Source organism: Anser brachyrhynchus (genome assembly GCF_964034855.1).
Source record: "Anser brachyrhynchus genome assembly, chromosome: 2".
Classification (NCBI taxonomy): domain Eukaryota; kingdom Metazoa; phylum Chordata; class Aves; order Anseriformes; family Anatidae; genus Anser; species Anser brachyrhynchus.
The window spans coordinates 83,036,166-83,051,382 of NC_137695.1; the positions used below are offsets into that span (position 1 = coordinate 83,036,166).

Genomic DNA, 15,217 nt, shown 5'->3' on the forward strand with positions numbered 1-15,217 from the left:
TTACTGAAATAAGCAACAGCATTGAAAATCAGAAGTCTGCATAATAAAAACCTACCGTTTCAATAGCTGTGCTAAAAAGCCATATAGCCTTCTGCAATACCAAAAAACAGCAACGAGGAAAGACATGCTTAGCATTAGCTGTATTTTCACTTTTTGCCACATGAGACACAAAGATTGTTTGGTAGCTCTTGTCCAGGACTGCACCTCATGCCTTCCTACAACAGTGATAAAAAGAGAGAGAGAAAAAAAAAATAAAATCTTTCACTGCTTAGCAATACTTCTATTTTTTTTAATTTCAAGAGAGAAATCATCCAAGCACCATATCACTCCAAATGAAAAATGCAAGATGAAATGCCAAAGGCACAGTATGTTTAGTAACTCACTTGTTTTTTCAAGTTTATAGGTTTTGGGGTGTACACCGTTCATGCTTCCAAGCTTTCCTCCGCACAGTGAAGGCTAGATATATAGTCAAAATAGAGTGGAAGGCTTCACGAGACTGATACCAAAGCAACTGTTCAATGACAACAACAAAAAAAATTGCTTCAGGATGTGCTGGATAAGAGACCTGTACTGTCATTACTTTGCCATTAAGTCAAGATTTTAACGACCAGAGGTTCCTAGGAGATGTAGTCTGCAAATGTGCCATATCAGGCAATGCATTAGCTGACCAAGCATCATATGAATGCCACAGGAATTAAAGGAATGTTCCTGGCTCAATTTGGGCAAGTTTAGGGGCAATTTAAAACTCAGGAGAAAACTCCTCCTCAGGGATTTGGTAGAAAGCTCAGGAGATGATCACACTGTTCTTCACTGACATAAGCCAGGACAGGGTTCTGTTGATCTTCTGATGTTATTGGGAGGGCTAGACAAAGGTTTGGTAGTCTTCTGTTAATCAAAAACCCTAGAATTGAGAGAGGGTATGGAGGCTGAGGAACTGACAAATGCAGTGTCTGCTCCCTAAGTGAGAAATGTATTCTCTGGCTGAAATTTGAGCATAGGAAATTCCCAGACTTTATGACCAACAGCTGCTCTGTTAGTAACTTCTTCACTGTTTTTGTACAAAATTTTAAGAGAACTTTTTTTTTTAAGGGATCTCCAGAGAAGGCTGAAAAAATTATTCTCTAGAGAGTCCATGAAGGGAATAATTCATTCAGCATAGTTTTATGTCATTTGAACTTCTGCCCCTCCTGGCTGTAACAGGAAATTTAAGAGGGGCTTAAGTTTTCCAAGGAGCTTAAGCCCATGCACTGTCGAAAGCTATCCAGTCACAGAGTTACATGCGAATTCAAACCTTGGCACTGAGATCAACAGCCACACATACATTTTTATGAGCACTGTAGTGTATATACGGAGCACTGCTGATATTTGGCCTTTCCCAATATTCTGTTGTTTTAAGATACTTTATTACAGGATGTCATACGCACGTAATCTGGACGCAAGACCCGTAACTAGTGCCTACCTTGAACAAGAGGCAGGTTAAGAGCTGTAAATGTAAAGGTATTAATAAACTTTAAAGAGGTAATGGGAAAAGTTTTTTGGCCACAAATACAAATTTACACAAAACCCATACTCTTGTGAACACCATTCATACAAGACAGACCTGTTATCTTCTACTGACATGCTGCACTAACAAGTGCTTAGCTGGCATAACCTGTACGTGCCGAGTAGGAAAAGCGCAGACACACATGCACACAACCAAGAAGACCAAAAATCCGAAGCTGTAGGAAGTGTTTATTACTGGTCCCAAGTAACAGACAGCAAAACATCAGCTGTATGGTTCAAAAATGTCACAGCTCATGGAAACACTGGGATACTCCCACTTAGAGCACACACTGCTGATGGAAACCAAGAGATGCCTTCTTAATAAGCACCCAAATTGCTACCAAGAGAACAAAAACTGAGAACTAGTAGAAGACAACACTCCTAGCAGAATCAAGTCACAGCAATATATTCTCTCTCTTCTTTAGGACTGAAGTATCAGCATTGAAAAATCTTATTCAACCATAAATAACTGAACCTCCTGCTGACTGGAATGGAACTTAAAGGCTTACAGATATTATTTGGTCCACGCAGTCAACAAGTGTTTTGGCTGTCACACTGTTGTTCAAAAACCAATGATGATTTGAACAAAACTTGCTAACAGCAACTTAAACATACAGTACCTAAAGGAAGATGTGGCAGCCTTCCATCTCATTATTTAAAATGAGTGTATGTTCCTTTTTTTGAATGAACTGGTACTATAAAAAGTGGAACTGGTTTGTGTGTTCAACTGACATGCTTTGCTTTATTGGGTACCAGAGATGTATGTGAACAGCTCGACAGCATGCAAAAATTCTTCCTTAACCCTTTTTACAGGCAAAAAGATGAGAGAACTGCATCAGCATGAGCTCTTATGGTAAAACAAGCAATCTAAGCTTTTGATGGCATTAATCCTGCAAAAAGAACCAACCTTTTGTTGGGAGTCCAACAAAACCCCTTTCAAGGCACAGGGTCAGCAAGTGCATGAGCAACTGCTCTCCAAGGAGAAAATTTCCCTAACAAAAAGCCTAATAGGAGATGGGAAAACCTGCAGACAAGTGATTTTGAGTATTTTCACTACACTTTTATTACAGCACACCCTGGTCTTCATAAACTTTCCCTCCTGTCATGGAAAAGTTGCTGTTCAAACAGCACTTGGTAATTCAGTTACCACTTTAACTGAATATGTCACACTTTGAAATTTAATTACTTTTTTTTATTCAAGTGACATCTAGAAGTGTCAGCTGGATCACAACGTGCTGCAGATAAAAATACATCACGAACAAGACACGGATTAACGAAGAGAGCAATTTAAAATAGATCTCTCCTCCTCCTACCTGCCCCCTCCAAAACCCTTCAGAAAACGAAGAGCAATTAAATTAATAACATGCTGGGGGGGGAGGGGGTAAAAATAAACCCGCAGATTTTTTAACTCAGTCCATTCCCAAGGATATGGATGCAATCCCTTCTCTTTCTCCGCAGACGGCTACAGCCTGGCTGCTCTGCAACACGACATCTCTTTGGAGGCTGACTGCGAGCATCACCGCGGGGACTGGGAGGCTCGACTCTTCTCCCACACGGGACAGCAGAGCCCCAGGACGTCTCACAGAGCTCCAAGAAGAAACTTTGATGAACACAGGCTGAACAGCGCTGAGGTAGGAGCTGATAGCAGTGTTTGTCTTACAAAGTACGTAATGCACCGTGTTTTCTTTTCATGCCACATCATCAACTTCCTGCTAGTGCCAAACCTGCCGAAGTCAGCAGGAGAGGCACACAGAAGAAAGAATGCCAGAAAAATGACACGTAAGAGACATCTGCAACATCTGCTTCTTGCACAAGTAACTCTTGTAGCTCAAGAAAAGTCACTAAAAAGAAAAAAATCCCCACATCAGTCTCCCGCACAACTCTTTCGAAGGCTGTCACCTTCAAAACGTGACTGACGAAATGCAAGATGTAGGGGATCAGCTGGGGAGCCAGCATGCAGCACTGTACACAGCACTGGAGCATGTTGCAGGATGACAGCGTGATGGCACCTTGCACCTTCTTACTCCCCACCCTGTACCAAGGCCATGAGCAAGACAGAGCATCTTCCAAAATTAAAAGCTGACTGTGGGACTTCCTTTAAAGACGTTCCTCTTCACAGTCTTGCATTCATTTTAGTATTGAAAACAGGACATAATGCATGTTACCTAGTTCCCAAAAACCAGGTATACCCTCCTCCAAAGAGAGGAACAAGATTTGGGATCCCCCGATCCAACCCTTCTGCTGCCCACCCATACCCTCCTTTTCACTCCTCTTTTGGATTCAGAGCTAGAAAGAGAGCCTGGGAATCCTTGATCCTACACTAAAAAGTGCAGAACTCAGAGATGCTGTGTATCAGACCCTTTTCCAGCTTTCTTGAACCTCCAGCTGAGGAATTACTTAAGGTATTTAAGAAACAGAAGCAAGGCTTGGCACCAGGAGGTCCAAGTTTGCATGCACTCGGTGTGTGCTGCAGAGCTGTCTTTGTTACACTTTATGTTTTTCCAAACTGCGTAGCGTAAGTACCAGGGTATGGCATAAAATTGGCTAACTCCTTCTTTTATGGGAACAAGATCAAACTGATCCTTATAAAACACGCATCCATTGACTGCCACACAGATCCGCACATACACCTCAACTCTCTGAGCCAAAAGAGACAAAAAGCTATTAATTATACAGACTGAATAGCTACAATAAATTACAAGCCCTAACAGCTTAAAAGAAAGAAGCATGCCTTTATAAGCAGTGCCAAGTGACTACTTTGATTTCCCAGAGTTTATTATCAGCACCATACCGTAAATAAATAAATAAAAGAGAAACTACCGAACCCAGAACAGATCAAACACATGGTATACAGGAAGCACTGGGTGATTCAATAGCCATCTCATTAAGAAATCCTTTCTTTACCAAGCAAAGCAAGGTCAACCCATTGAGCAAACTTTCTTCACCTGTTCTGATGCAACAACTGGAGATTAGGATCTCTGCTAGGGATAAGAAGGGAAGGAACCGTTTACAGGCAAAGACAGTAATTGTCAGTGACTTACCAAAAGTTAAACCATGTCTACTGACCACATCTCAACTTCTACCCAACAAAATTAAACAAAATCCCAGCCCCAAGCTGTTACCAGAATCATGCAATTACCTAGAGAACAGAATTTTCTGTAGCACCGAGGCCCATCACCGGCAAGAAAGCCTTTATTTACACAGCTGGTCCGTGTAGGAGTCTCAAATGTTCTCTCAGCCCTCGTCCCCGTTCTGCAAAGGTCTTTCAGGAAAAATACATGAAAAAGGCAGGCAGCCTCGTTTGGATTCCCTGGTCTTTAACAGGACCCGGACTGCTGCTGTTAACGTTTCCACCCAGCTCTGACAGCCGCTTACTCCCACTCTGTAGCAACAGGCACGATGAGTTCTCACCGGCTGCGTGATTATCTAAAGCACACCCTATTATGGTTACCTTTACAGAACCAATCTCATCTATGCAGTCAAGGTATTAATGCGTGCCTTAGCCCACATATACCATTTCTTCTCTACACATTCCTACAAGAACAAAAGGAAAGGTCAGTGCTTGATCTCCTGTATAATTCAGTTTCCTTTTCTTAAGGCACAGGGCGCCATCCGGGACCTTCAGATGAATCAAGCTCAACAACACTTCCATCTATGTAAGAAAAAAAACACGACAGAAGCCTTCAGAGATTTTACAGTCCACGGCAATATGTGAAAAGGCTTTTACACCATAAAAAACCTGAAGTATTTCTTAAAAGCTCTTTTTCCTAACCATGACTTAAACATAAATATAATCAACTTCCTTTTAAAGAAGGAGCCTCTGAATTTTCTGCTGTGCTGATTCCTCCTTTTTTTTCTCTCCCTCATGTGGAAAAACATCTGTCCTCGTTCAGAAACGCTATTTAATGCCTGTAAACTTCAAACAGAACTTACGTAAAAGCGCTAAATCCATTATTTCAAGGAAGCCCACTCCAAGGGTGCTTATTCTGTCTGCTGTTGAGCTGCATGTTGAGTCATCCCTAAAGCCACTCACATTTGTTTCTGCTTTATCTATTTGCAGACACAACTCTTCGAAAGGGGTTCTGTAATACTTTTTTTTTTTTTCCTCCTGTGCTCAACCCAAACTGACAGAGTAAATAGTTTCCTCCTGCACGTCTTCTTTTGCTTAAGTTTCACTAATAGGCCAGAGTCGTATGAACTCCTTGGGTTTTTCTGTCGATTTGTCTAGATAGCTGAAGCTTCAGTCTGGAAAAAAGCTGAAGTCTTACGTTAGCAATAAGAATTTTAAATCTTGTTCGCTAGACAGCAGACAACCTGTACCTACAGCCCACCCCTCCAGGGATGCACAGTCGCTAGTGGTGAGCCAGGCCGGCCACCAGCACTTCCCCCCAGCCCGACGTATCGCAGGCACCATCTCTCCAGGCAGGGGTCTGGCAGGCTGCAGGGGTGCCTGGGGACAAAACAGCCCTTGGATGTCCCAGGTGGGTCCCCAGCCCCTCAGCAGCTCCTTGCTAAATAGCAGTCTGACACCTCGTGGGGTCCTTTGCTGAAGGGCTGTGTAGCTCCAGGGAGAAAGCAGCCAGAAATGCCAGCCCACTTGGCAGGCACTCACTGCAGGAGGAATTTTTCATTTCTCCTTGTTCACAAACAATTATGCCAAGCAATAGCCAGGGAACACGGCAGCATCATGACAGACAACAACAAAAAAATGAACTCATCTGAGCCTGTTTACCACCTGAGCACCATCACTAACAGCTGCTTGGTCTTACAGGCAGTGCATACGTTTGACACCAAGGTCTTGTTAAGATCCTGCTCCAAAAGCGAGCCCCTCTGATCAGGTTGCATCCACGCAGCTCATCATTCCTACCTCCATTCGCTGGCACGCAGCGGATCTTTGCTGCTGTACCCCCATGACTCTGATTTTACATCTGCCTGCACAGCACAGCCCCCTCCAGAAGTCTACCAGACTCTGCACATAACAAAGTGCTACACAGAGCTGTGCATTTTTCATAAGGATTAAAAAGCAACATCTCCTGGCGGCAGGTCAGATCACAATCCCCGTCCTTTCCCAGGAGGTGTGCACAGAGCTTATTCCAGCACTATCGTTTGTCTGTTTGGGAGTTCTGCTTGTCTCTCTCCCTGTTTCCAAGATGGATTAAAAACAGAAGAGAAAAGCAACAGAAAGCAAAATACCAGTCATCGCTTTGAATACAAATGGCTGGAATTGGTCTTGCGTCTCTTTCCCTCCTCCTCTCAACGTCCAGCCTGATGAAAGTCACAGCTCCAGCTTTATTCTGCAGATAATAATGCTATTAGTATGGAGGCAGCTGGTATTTTTTAAACCGTGCTCCCTCTCTTCATCTTTTAAAGGGCAACGTTTTCAAGCTGACATGCTTGAGTTAGCTCACACACACAGGAGTCCCCTGCCAATTTTCTGGGAGTGCATTACCATGCATTTCTTCCCTAAAATCTTAAGCAAAAGGGGCACGTTGGAATGGAAAACTGACTGCATTGAGATAGCTTAAATTTTCGTTATGATTATGCAGTAGTACCAAAGTCATAGCTAGTACGAACATTTCATTAAAACGTGATACGAGAACCCAGAATATTTTGCGTGGAAGTTCTCTGCCTGTGAAAACACATATTGTTATTGTTAAGCAGTTTCGGTACCACTACAGACACTTGGATGCCCCGAGGAGCTCTAAGCAAAGTGCTCAGGACCAACAGACCGCGGTGCTGTGACACCACAGCGTTTGCACCAGCTGCCCGAGCACCTGGCAGCTAGGTGGGGAGGTCCACGTAATATACAGATGATGCAGCCCTGTAAAAATACACTCAGGTGGCACCCTCACATATCAAGCTCTTTTCAAGGGGGTGGCACTTGGCAAAGGCACAACTTATTTTCACTTGGAAACTATGAAAACAATATACAGAATTTAAGGCCATTTCCAGCCTTGGAATGTGGCAGTGTAATGTTTAGAAGATCTCCAGTGATGTGAAAGTGCCTATTTTTAAAACCCCAGCCTTTGGCAAGCGTGCCACAGCTAAAATTCGTGCACAGGAAGTGATACGAAATGAAACCAGAACTGAAGAGCACTGAGGAAGCCAGCAGGTCGCTCCAGCGTAAACATGGCAGGCGCACACGTTGCTCTGAGCTGTGCTCAGAACAAAACCGGGAGAAACTGGTAGGACATCCCTGTCTGACAGACCTAAAGAAAGCATCAAAGTCTGCAGAACGACGGATTTTGGCAGAGCCTGTGCAAGCTCAGCTAGGAGCGATGAAAACCATACCAGTGTTTCCCTGCAGCAGCCGACCCAGCGCCTTGCCCAGCACTGATGCTACAGCGCTGGATGATGGCCAAAGCCCCACCCGCAGGACAATGTCATGGCAATACTTTGGCGTTAAGGCACATGTTTGCTGCCTTCCCAGCATCAGCACAACCACCCTGCCCTGGAAACGCAAATTCTAAACACTTAAGGTCTGGGCAACCTCAGAAACATGTTATTATGGGCAAGGGATCTCAGACAGGGTCTTGCCAAAGATCACACACACAGCTGGCGACAGAAGTAGGGACTGAGTATACGTAGGCACACCGTCCTGTATTTTCAGCCCTCCACCTTAAGGTGACACAGTTCAAATAAGACAGCACAGCTCCTCTGGTCAGCCTGCAGCCTTCTCCTCTGATAAATGTTTGTTGAAAGCAATCCTCAGGCAGCACAAGTTGCCTTGTCAGCCACATCGTGCAAGTGGCACCTGACCTTGCTGGTGGCATGGGGACAGGAGCTCAGGTCACGCCTCCCCTCCCCGTCAAGAGTTTCCAGCACGAGCTATAGAGAAATCCCGAATGCCAGGCTCTGGATCCTGAGGCTGCAAAAACTGGACAGTATTGCTCCTCAGTGGTGAAAAATGAGGAAGGAACTACAGTGACAAAATAAGGCTACAAAGAAACTAGAAGTTGCTGACACAAATTTTTTCAAAAAATTCACAAAGTGATCTACTGCTGCTCCGGAGTATTTGACAGCGTGTTTGCCCTCACTGTATCCTTCTCAAGACAAGGACAGCAGCACCCCTGTCTCCACCTTCTCTCACACTGGGGTGAAACTCCGACTTACTGCATGTTCAGCCAACAGATAACCCAACCATGAGTTACGCTGCTCGTTGAAAAACAACTTCCCATCATACCAAATCACGCAACACGCAGACTAAACTCTGTCTAGCACCTCAGTACTGGCACGAGATCCCTAGCCACAAATGACCACTCTTACGTTGCTGTGGCTGGTACACGCAAGTCCTGAGTTTTCCATCGTGAAACTATTATGTTTTAGTTAACGAGCAGCTCTCTCTCCGTGATTCTGGAAGGCAGCATGCTGCGGTGTCTGCTCTGGGGTGTCCCAGCCACGCACCCAGGCCTGCCGTGCCGGGAATCCCAGCACCAGAGTGCGTGGGCGAAGTTCCCTGTCCCTCCGACAGGCCCACAACACGAAAGCTGTATCGGCCTGGGAGTGCAGGAAGGATGCTGCTGTATGTCTGCTGTGGCCTCAGAAATTCCCTCACAGCAGAAAACGGATCCTTAAGTGATGCAGGGTCAAACATCAGACAGCAACTCAGATGAGCATTTGACTTTAAGGAGTACTACAACTCTTTTAGAAGTCAGGATGGCTGAATAAAAACATGAATATAATAGGATTAATGGGGCCCGATGGTAATTTTTAAAACAGTTTCATAGCCTAAACTAAAAGGAAATTAAGAAGCTCCTTAAGATGAACTTCATGCCATCCAAATCACGCTCGCAAATTTAGTTATGCGGGCGTAATGACAGCAGCATAGCTGCACAACCTTTTGACACCTGAGCACTGGTTATTCCCTTGTGTTTTCAAAACAACTGAATTACAGCCATCCTCGTCTGCCCTAGCGTGATTTGGCACTGTGACTCCCACGGCTCAGCTGTGTGGGGCCAGGAAGCACAGGAGGGAGGTGTTTCTGAAATCTCAAACTCATTTGCCTGGGTAATCACACAAGGTCAATCATTTTCAGACATTAAGCTCCAGGAAAATTGCAGGCTTTACTGAAAAACCTGTTAATGTTTGTTATTATAGCCTCGGTAGATAGGATCTGAGGATTTAACCTGGAAGCGGTATCTAAGAAACGGGGTGGCAGAAAGTCCTGAGACTGAGAGGGAAAGCCACACAACCTGGTCAGGCAGCCTGGTCCAAGAAGTAAAACAAAATGATAAAATGTGTATCCCAACAGCAAAAACAAACAAACAAACCAACTCAGAACTATTAAAATTATATATATATATATTTAGAAGGCCAAACCTGAAAAGCACCTGTAATTTACATGCTGACCAGCATTTTACTGCTTTTGCCCTTGAAAATCAGTTCTAACACCCTTCACATGATGCTTAAACAACACTGCTAGCATTTTGTATAAATATGCAAAACTGCAGCTTTTCCTCATGGTGTCCCCTTCGATTCCTAATTAAATTATTTACCCACACACAAGTCTTAAAGGAACAAACTTCAGTGACGAGCAAACAGTTTTCTGAGTGCTAAAACCAAAGCGAATCATTCTTTCCTGTGTCACACGCTTTACCTCTTTTGTTTCATCACTTGCAGAAACAGGAGCGGGTCAAAGGACGGAAGTGGGAATAACCGTGCTGTCACACTTTAGTTAGCAACAGGGCACTCGGCGCCACGAAAGCTTAAAACTCACTTACTCAATGCCCCCGAAATCTGCTTCTTTCTTCACTTCAGAAGATGGAAGTGTAATAATTAAGTCCGCAGGGCTCCTCCAGGGAGCAGACAGCTGGTTCCTACGGAAGGTAGCGCAGAATGAGGGCTGAACGGTTACCCAGGGAGGCAGAAAGGTGTCCCTGCACACAGGGCACGGCACCTGCAGCCCACGGCACCACTTGACAGAGCTCCGGAGGCCACGGTGCCAAGACCACATGCTACGGGTCCGAAGGGATACACCCATCTTCCCGCACCACATGCTCCTTTCCGATCCCCTTTTCCCCAAACCCTCACCTGTCTGATGGGAACAGAAGCCAGCGGGCAACGTTTGGGTTCAGAGTCAGCTCAGCAACAACCGAACACATGAAAACAACAGGAGCCCGGCACAGCAAGAACTGAATGAACAAAAACAGCAGGAGCCCACGCGTGCACCCAACGCGAGGCGGCACGTGCTGTCACGGCAAAGCCACACACCTTACAGCAACTCCCACGGGGCACACAGGATCCCCGAGACACAAAATGAGCAGACCCATTCCCGAAAGGCAGAGCTCCCTCCAGAAGACCTGCCTCTCGCCCCAAAACCACCTCTCCGCAGCAGCAGCTCTCCCGATAATCCCATTTTTCATCTGAAAAACGGCCTCACGGCCTCGAGCAGGAAACGAAACCACAACAACAATAATAAATAATAACGAAATAAGGAAAAGAAACCGCGCGATCCCCTTCCCCCCCCCCAGGCCTCACCGCTCCCCGCCAGCACCCGGAGCCCGGCTGGAGGCCGGCGGGCGGAGGCCGTGGGGCGGAGGCCGGCACCGCCCCGGGCGGGCAGGGGGCGGGACGGGGGCGGGGGGACGTGGCCGTGTCCCCCCTTCTTTGCCCCCCCAAGCCTTTAGGGGTAGTCTGTGGGGTGGTTGTTTGGTGTTTTCTGTCAGCAACGGGACCCCCAGCGGAGGCCAACCTCTGCCTGAGGTCGAGTGGTGATGTGTAAAGGCGGCTTGGTGGCCTCAAAGTCATTTTGTGCTTTGTTGTTTTGTTGTGTGTGTGTGTGTGTGTGTTTTTTTTTCTACTATTAAAAATTCGTTTCCTCACTCATTCATTAGCAGGGTGGAGCGCATTCGTCCCGAAAGAACTTCCCTGCCAGATCCCTTCCCCTGCAGCAGTGCCTCAGTTGTAACCCGCCCCAGCCCGACGTGGGGTATTTGCATAGAGCAGAGCTATTCCTTTTCTGGTTACACATTAAAAAACAGTTTTCTTTCATCTCCCCCGGGGACTTTGCAGGAGAAACAGAAGGGAATTGTAATGGGCTGAGCCAGTGACGCAGACTTAAATCTTTCACAGAGTTATTAGCAGTTCGCTGTGGCACAGGGCTGGGACAAACTCACGGGGCTGCGTTCAGGAGCAGCGCAGGAGCTTAACGGGGCTGGGGACAAACCTGTCAAGTGCGGGCTCACAGAAAGCCACGAGAAGGATCACACAAGGAGAAGAAAATCTAGGTTTTAAAATAAAAAGAAAAACAAAACCAAAAAAAAAAACAGCTAAGAACAGACAGGGTAAGTATTTGACTTCAAAGACACAAAGCTGTCACTTGCACAGCACTCTGTGCTGCTCTATAGAAAAATCCTTCTCAGAAATAATAATAATAAATAACAATAAAATAAAATAAAATAAAATAAAATAAAATAAAATAAAATAAAATAAAATAAAAAAAAAAAATCCTGAGTGCCACCTCAGCACCCACAGACTTCAGTTTCCCCCTCTGGCTCCAGCTCCAGGAGCTGCTTCCCCATGCGCTCAGCAGGCTGGTTTCAGCACCGCTTCATGGTTTCATGCTCTGGCCAGGCCCAAATTTGTCCTCTTTCTGCCCATTCTGACTCGTGTAAGTATCTTGGGATTTAATAGATGGCTTCCATGTGCAGCTGGGTGTGAAAGTTAATGTTTATCTGGCTGCTGACTCATTGGGGAAGAGAGGTGAAACACACCTAGTACAAAAGCTGCGAACCAAGGCCTGTCTCAGTGAGTCCTTCCCAGCTCCTGACTCTCTGCTCTCCTCTCAGGGCATCCCTTTACCACATCAATGCGACCTGTAGAACAGCCTATGTCTCTCTGTGCTGCTACGAGGGTTCAGAAAGCTTGTCCAAGTGTGAACTTCCCCAAAACACCCTGGAGAACCATGCAGGGAGCTAGAGAAGGCCCCATTTAGAGGGCGTGCTCAAAGTTTTCTTTGCAGAAGTAACGCCTCCCCTCGGAGCAAGCAGCAGCTCCGTGGGGACAACGAGGAAGCTCCAGGAGCTCAAACTGAAAAGCTGAAAGCAGCCTAAGCCTCCTGACTTTCTGCTCATGGCACTTTACACATATTCATGATGCTTAGGCAAGGCTACATGCCAATGGCAAACCTCTACTGCTTCAGGATATTTATGATATTTCCCGCTTTTAGGGGAGTGTTATAAACTTGCCCATAACATGAACCTCACCTTGGTGCGTTTCTCCAGGTGATGGCATCTGCAAGCTGCTGCATGACTTGTGTTGACCTCCCTCTGCTTGTACCCACGTGAGACTCCAGAGCAAGCACAGCAAAAGCTTATACTGGAAGACGCACTAAGCAAGTATGAAGACATTTTAACTGTCTCTGCTTAAACTGACAAATCATCAGCAGAAGAAACTGCATATTCTGCTCCCATCTGCAGATGAATGACAGGATTATAACCACAGCCCAAAGAACCCAAACAATTCAAAAGGAGTGCTGAAAGTATTCACTGAGACAAAGGCAACAGTATCCAGCTCAGCAAAAGTGAAAAACCTAGGTACAGAGCTGATGAGAGCTTCAGCCTTCAGTTTTTCAAGTCCATTATTAACAGTCAGGAACAATTTCCCTATATATTTTAATTTACTACTACTACTCAGGTAGGTATAGTCCAACACAAAGGTAAAAGTAGTGCCCATGCAGCTATGATCTCCATCACAAAGGCTTCCTATGGTTGCTCCCCAGCTTGGTGAGTTGCCAAAATTTAGAGGCACAGCTCAATGAACTTACCAACCGTTCTCTTCGAGTGGTTAATTCTGCTTCTTTTTTCTTGCTCAGCGAACTGGTCTCTGCTTTTGCTTGCAATCCTGTCATGTCGCCTCTGCATCTTCTCTCTGGAGTATCCTCCCAGCTGGGTTTCTCTCCCCAACTTCTTGTGCTGGGGACAAAATGAGGCTTTACAGGCTGAGTTCGTCTTTACAGATCAACAAACGGTGAAAGGATCTGACTTCCTGTTTCATTTCCGTTTAAGTTTTCAAAGTCACCCAGGCTGTGTATGCTTCTCTATATCCAAGCCACAAGAAGAAAAAAAAATAAAAATCAAGCATAACTCAGCTATTTATAAAGGTCAAGTTGTTACCTCTCTGCACATCTTCCAAGTTGTTTGAGTATTGGAGTGACTTTCAAGCGGTGATGTACCACCCATGCATGGTCTGTATTGTAGTAGTAATCTTCAAAGAGTCTGTCTCGGTGCTGCCTCTTCCTTTCAACTCCTATGTCATGTTTGATTACTATGTCTTTAACATACGCAGTCAATGTACTTCTGTAGAAACACTGGGACTGTGAAGAGGTGGTCCATACAACCAACCCTTCTCCATTAAGATATGGACCGTGGGTAAAAGGTAGGGACCATGGATAAAAGTAAAGTTTACACAGATTATATGATAATTCACTTCATAGATACAGGATTTTTAATAGGTGTAAGAAAAGAGTCCTTTGAGAGATTCTTTCCTATCCCCTCCTCACTTGTTTTAGGTTAAATGAAGCCAGTGGTTTCTCAACAGTCAAACGCTACTAATTCTTTCTTAATTACACTATAGGAAGATATATTGCAATGCCACAGCCTACAAATTCACTAAATCCAGTCTTCTGCTCTGAAAATACCCACAAGTTCCTATTTCAGAGGTGGAAGCAACCATTTGCTTTGCCAGATTGGTTGCCTGTTGACTGTTGCACCACATTACCGATGGATTTAAAAAAAATTGCTGGAATGTGTATGGTTACTGACTCACATTTTCCCTTTCACGGGAATGTTGAGTTCCCTGCCTACATTTATTTTTTAATATGCTATTTTTGTTAAGTTAATTTTGAAAATATGCCTCCATTAACATCCTTGGATCAGGAGCATTTGCTTAAAACAATAATGGATATTTGGAAAAGTGAGGTTGGGAAAGTGGGTTGTATATATATATGCCCATATTTATATGTATATATGCAAGTATTTTATGTAAGGTGTTTTTTTTGTTTGTTTTGTTTGTGGGAGGTGTTTTGTTTTGTTTTATTTTGTTTTTTGGTTGTGTTCACCTTCCTAATTCATTTTGCCTGGTAGGTTGTTTTGCCCCTGCCAGAAACAGTTGTGGATGGTTAGCACTGATTACTCATACTCTTTTCTTTAGTTTCCACATTATTTATCCCATACACCATATTTCTCAACCAAGCATGGCTGACTGCTTTACCTGGATAACTATTTATCAACTCTTTATGCTTTATCCAAGCAGGAAAAGCATGGATTCCCTCAGTTTCCTGCTGTCCTGGGGCATGAATATTTGCTTGAGCTCTGCACATCTTCTATAGTCCTGGGGGCTTCTTTAGAGCATGGTGAAAACACTGGGATTTCTGAACTGTATGTTGCAGGGATCTAGGAACTTGGAGAAGTTTTGGAAAGTGAGGTCATCTGTGCTCCAACAGGATCAGGGGACAGGCAGAGCTCCAAAAGAAAGAAGAGGACAGACTAAGACCTTCAGCAGCCCTTCCTTGCAGGAAAGCCCCAGCTGAGCTTTGCAACTGGACTAAGTTACACACACACACAAAAAGCAGGATAAAATCCCTCCTCCACATATGCCGTGCTTTTTTTTAGTAGAATCATTGATGAGATTTATCCAGGGTCATGGGGAAAAGGGGAAGAAAAACCCAAAGTGGAAG

General features: G+C 44.9%; 1 protein-coding gene across 11 annotated transcripts in view; it reads right to left on the minus strand.

Moving 5' to 3' along the window:
- OTULINL (OTU deubiquitinase with linear linkage specificity like) overlaps positions 1-13,504 on the minus strand; it is a 24,353-nt gene extending 10,849 nt beyond the window's left edge. For 3 of the 11 annotated variants that reach the window (XR_013947586.1, XR_013947588.1, XM_080582778.1), the window contains exons 1-2: positions 13,307-13,504; positions 56-215 (exon numbers count right to left, since the gene is read on the minus strand). Coding sequence is in view for 7 of the 11 variants with exons in the window: in XM_080582778.1 (XP_080438904.1) it covers positions 56-215; positions 13,307-13,403 (257 nt within the window). In the remaining 4 variants the exon portion in view is untranslated. The other 8 variants (XR_013947587.1, XR_013947589.1, XM_080582775.1 and 5 more) reach the window with 6 other exon arrangements.
- Between the last annotated feature and the right edge of the window lie 1,713 nt (positions 13,505-15,217).